This window comes from Anser cygnoides, chromosome 22 (assembly GCF_040182565.1).
Source record: "Anser cygnoides isolate HZ-2024a breed goose chromosome 22, Taihu_goose_T2T_genome, whole genome shotgun sequence".
NCBI classification, from domain to species: Eukaryota; Metazoa; Chordata; class Aves; order Anseriformes; family Anatidae; genus Anser; species Anser cygnoides.
Genome location: NC_089894.1, coordinates 3948133 through 3952961, shown reverse-complemented (window position 1 = coordinate 3952961; position 4829 = coordinate 3948133). Strand labels below are relative to the sequence as shown.

Genomic DNA, 4829 nt, shown 5'->3' with positions numbered 1-4829 from the left:
GACACAGATGTTGGTAGCAGACTTGGCACAGAGCATAAGCTTCTTGCATTAAGAGGCGTCAACCACCCCTACACCCATTGCAAAAATAATGGGCCATCCTGGGTTCTCGGAAACCACGGCCAATGTCTGCCTTTCTTCTCCTTCACTCTCTCCTTTCCCACCTGTGTCCTTGTTGCTCAGACCTACTCCACTGAGCTCTGAGTCCCACAACATCAGCCTAGAGAGGACCTTTTGTCCCTTCCCCCTCAGTGGAGTTGGCAGATGGACAGGTGGCAGGATGCCCTCTGTGGCCAACCAGCACACGCTTTCGTCAGCCTCTGGTGCATCCTGCACCAGGGCCTCCTCTCAGAGTGACGTCGTTTCCCTCTTTTGACTCTAATATTAAAGTTCTTCTGCATTCCAGCCTGCGCCTCTGAGTTGTCCTTCTCCTGCAGCTGCTTTTCCAAGATGCCTGGGGAGACAGGTGTTGCTGACTGGTAGTTCTGGGAGTGGGCATTGGTGGAACCAACCACCAGTGGAAATCGCTTCCTAACAGCACAACAGAACTTGCTGTGCTTGGTCAGTCTTTCCTGCTACAGAGCCCAAAACTGGGCACAGTGTTCTAGATGCATTTGGAGGAGTGCTGAGCAGAGTGGGATTGTCACTGCCCTTGAGCTCCTGAGCCGTCAATGACACCAAGCTGAGTGGTGCAGTTGATAGAAAAGAAGGAACAGATGCCATTCAAAGGGACCTCCACAGGCTGGGGAAGTGGGCCTATGTGAACCGCATGAGGTTCAACAAGTCCAACTGCAAGGTGCTGCACCTGGCTCAGGGTAGTCCCACACAGGAGTACAGACAGGGAGAAGAACTCATCAAGAGCAGTCCTCCAGAGAAGGACTTGGGGGTTCTAGTGGACAAAAGGCTTGACATGAGCCAGCCATGTGCGCTTGCAGCCCACAAGGCCAACTGCATCCTGGTTTGCATCAAAAGAGGTGTGACCAGTAGGTCGAGGGAGGTGATTGTCCCCCTCTACTCTACCCTCATGAGTACTCAGAGTACGGCATCCAGGTCTGGGGCCCCCAGAACAAGAAAGATGTGGACCTGTTAGAGCGAGTCCAGAGTAGGGTGAAAAATGATCAGACGGCTGGAGCACCTCTCCTATGAAGAAAAGCTGAGAGAGCTTGAGAAGTTCAGCCTGGAGAAGAGAAGGCTCTGGGGAGACCTCACTGTGACCTTTCAATACTTAAAGGGGTCTCAGAAAAAAAGATTGAGAAGGACTCTTTACTTGGGTAGAACATGATAGGGCAAGGGGGAATGGTCTTAAACTAAAAGAGGACAGATTTAGACTAGACCTTAAGAGGAATTTCTTCACTGTAAGGGTAGTGAGGCACTGGAACAGGTTGCCAAGAGAATTTGTGGATGCCCCATTGCTGGAGGTGTCCAAGGCCATTCTGGATGGGGCCTTGGCCAATCTGATACAGCAAGTGGCATCCCTGTCTCCCTGTCTGTGGCAGGGGGGTTGGAGTTAGGTGGTCTTTAAAGTCCTTTCCGACCTGAGCCCTTCCATGATTCTGTAATTCTATGATTCTTGAGCTCCTGACTATGCTTCTGCTCACACAGCCCGGGATGTCATTGGTGTCCTCGATGTCTCGGAGCACTGCTGGGATTCACTTCTCTCTGGACGGGTTTGCCACCCAAGTAACTTTTCCTGGACCAGCTTTTGGTCTGCTGCCATAGAGGGGCTGCAAGATAGATGATGTGGCGTGAGGGCAGGCTGGCAGGAAGACATCTGCCAGACTGGGCTCTGGGTGACTGCGGTGCTGCTTTGGGGAGCTTGTGGACGGCCCTTAGAGACACTCAGAAAGCACCTGCTGTCTCTCCTCCTGCCCTCAGTCTCTCCCTGCCTCCCTCTTCCCCACAAGGTTTTGCAGGAAGCCCAGGGAACAGACGGAAGGAGTAGGGGGAGGACTGTGTGGTGGGTTGACCCTGGCAAGCATCTAAGCACCCACCATGCACTCGCTCACGCTGCAGCCGCAGCAGGACAGGGGAGAGAGTTGGAAGATGAAGAGACAGGAAAACTCCCCGGCTGATATAAAGACATTTTAAGGAGGGAATGGGAAACAAAAGAGAAAAAGCAAGTGATGCAAAGGCTGTGTCTCATCAACTCCCACCAGAAGACCGATGCCCAGCAAGTCTCTACAGGATGGCTACTTTGGAAGAACTGTCCCGCTGTTTTCTTGCCAAGCATGATGCTCTATGGTATGCAATATCCCTTTGGTAAATTTGGGTCAGCTGTCCTGACTGTGTCCCCTCCTGAAAACTTCCCCAACCCTAGCCTGCTCTGTGAAAGTGCAGAAACGGAAACATAGTAGGCCTTGACGCTGAGCTAAATCGTTGGTGCGTCACCTCCACTGTTTTAGCCACACAATCAGAACACAGCACCATATTGCCTATGGTGAAGACAATTGCCTCAATCACAGCCAGAGCCAGTACAGCCTGCTTCCCCCACTCCCTCTCCTGGCCTGCTCTGGCGCCATTTTCTGCACAAGCCTCCCCGCCCAGCACAGCTGCCCCCAGAGCAGAAGGAATTGCCGCCCCTCCTCTCGCCTCTCTCCCTCTCCCCTGCTGCCCCTTCCCAGGAACCTGTGTGGCTGCTGCCCTCCCAGGGTCTCCTGCAGCTCTGGCTCCTCGCTGGAGGCCAGCAGTGGCCACATGCCGCCTTCAGCAGGATGTGCACTGAGGCTGAGATGGCACGCCAGGACAGAGAGGCAGCAAAGCTGTGCCTGATGGCCAGCGGCCCTGCAGAACTCATGGGCACCTCTCTCACGTGTGAGTGATTGTGCTTTCCCAAGGGGCCCTACTGCACAGGGCCTCACCCTTGGAAATGTGAATGGTCCCCACGAGTCCCACATGCCCCCTGACGTCCCCAGAGCATTGGTCCTGACAGCTGGTGTCTGGAGCGTCTGCAGGGGAAGGACAACTCAGAGGCGCAGGCTGGGATGCAGCAGAACTTTAATATTCGAGTCAAAAGAGGGAAACAAGGTTGCTCCAAGTGGATGCCCCAGTGCAGGAAGCACCAGGGGCAGACGAGAGCATGCGCTCTGTGGCCACGGAGGGCACCCTGCCACCTGTCCATCTGCCCACTCCACTGAGGGAGAAGGGACAGAAGGTCCTCTCTAGGCTCATGTGGTGGGACTCAGAGCTCAGTGGAGCTGTGGTGAGTAACAAGGACACAGGTGGGAAAGGAGAGATTGGAGGAGGGGTAAGGCAGGCATGGACCGTGCTCTCCCAGAGTCCCATGCTCTTCCAAGGGGTGTTGGGGATGTTTGGCCACCCTGAACACAGGAACCCTATGCACTGTGCCCAGTCCGCTACCAGCTTCTGGGTCCCTGGGGGTCTTTCTCCAGGGCGATCACCAGCAGCTTTAGCAGGGGAGGCACCTTGTGCCGCAGTAGCGGCTGCCGAAGCCGGAGAGGCCAAAGCCTCCGGAGGAGATAGGCACTCCCTGAGAGCTGAGGATGCTGCCAACGGCAGCGGAGGTGGAGGATCCCACGGCGGTGTTCTGCGGGAAGGAGCTGAGGATGGGGCCGGGCAGGGTCACCACCACGGGAGAGGGCTGGATGAAGACGTTGGAGTCCTGGCACTGCCTGACACAGGGCTCATTGCAGCTGTTGGCCAGCGGAGTTGGGCCACAGGGCCCACATGGCAGGCACGGCAGGCACTGGTTGTAGCAGGACATGTCTCAGGGCAGGAGGTGTACCTGGTAAGAGACAGGGCCCAGAGGATAACGACGGTGAGAGAGGATCAGCCTGCCAGCCCACCACAGGACAGCCATGGCAAATGGTGTTTTGGGACCTGGCAGCTGTGGAAGGAGCCCCATGGGCTTAACTTTGGACCCAAGGGCTCTGCCAGGAATGTCCAGTCCAACGAAGCTCCCCACCTAGCCCATAGCTGCAGAGAAATTCAGCCAAGCCCCAGCTTCTCTGCATGACACATATGCTGCTCCCTTCCCTCTCCCATGGCCAGTGGCCCCAAGACCCAACAGAGGATGAAAGGGCAGGCATATTTCAGAAATCCCCAAGGAAGAAGAGGAAGAAAGGCCTTCAGACTTACCTCGTTCCCAGGGAGATGGAGGCGAGAGGAGTGGATGAGAGTGTGAGGAGATGGGGCCGCTTTTATACCTCTCCTGCACCGCCCTAGGCCCACAGTCACTCTACGCAGGCCATAATTTTCCAGCAGACTCACCTCAAATGCAAAATAGCCTTCCTAATGGCACAGGTTGTGCTTTGGTTTCCGTCAACTCTGCCATTTCATTTCCTCATTTCTGATTTGCCCATCTAGCATCAGAATCTCCTTTTAAGTACCAAGATGAGAGGTCAAGCATTTCCCTGAGCGGGAACATGTCAGTAGGGGCAGCAGATGAGTCCTAAGTGCTGGAGGGTGTATTGGGTTTACATGGCAAGGTTCTGCAGGGGTGGCCTCTGTGAGAGGTGTCCATGAGCTGCCCATGAGCTGCCCCATGACCTCCTCTGAGGAGGTCTGCCCCCAAGATACAGTCAGACATGGACAGTGGGAGGCAAGGGATACATAAGCTTCACCCTGCTGACCAAAGAGATGGGGCTATGTGTAGGAGCTATCCCAATCGCTTTTTCCCAATCGAGGGGAACATAGGGTTACAGAAAACATCTTCCCCCTGGCTGGGGCTCATCTCTAGGTCCCAGGCAATATGTCTTCTCCTAGCATTAGTGCTTCAGCACACCTCCTCTGCCATGTCCCAAAGCCCTCCTCAGGCAACAGCACAAACCAGCACCACTAGGGAGGCAAGGAAGCTCCCCTTGAACAAGCGAGGG

At 55.2% G+C, this 4829-nt stretch overlaps 1 protein-coding gene across 1 annotated transcript; it reads right to left on the bottom strand.

The window, feature by feature from the left end:
- Positions 1-3230: 3230 nt before the first annotated feature.
- LOC136786792 (feather keratin 1-like) lies at positions 3231-4209 on the bottom strand. Its single transcript, XM_066981670.1, has 2 exons — positions 4093-4209; positions 3231-3739 (listed from the first exon to the last, which is right to left on the bottom strand). The coding sequence occupies exon 2, from the start codon at positions 3716-3718 to the stop codon at positions 3404-3406; it is 315 nt and encodes a 104-aa protein (XP_066837771.1). The 5' UTR covers positions 3719-3739; positions 4093-4209; the 3' UTR covers positions 3231-3403.
- Between the last annotated feature and the right edge of the window lie 620 nt (positions 4210-4829).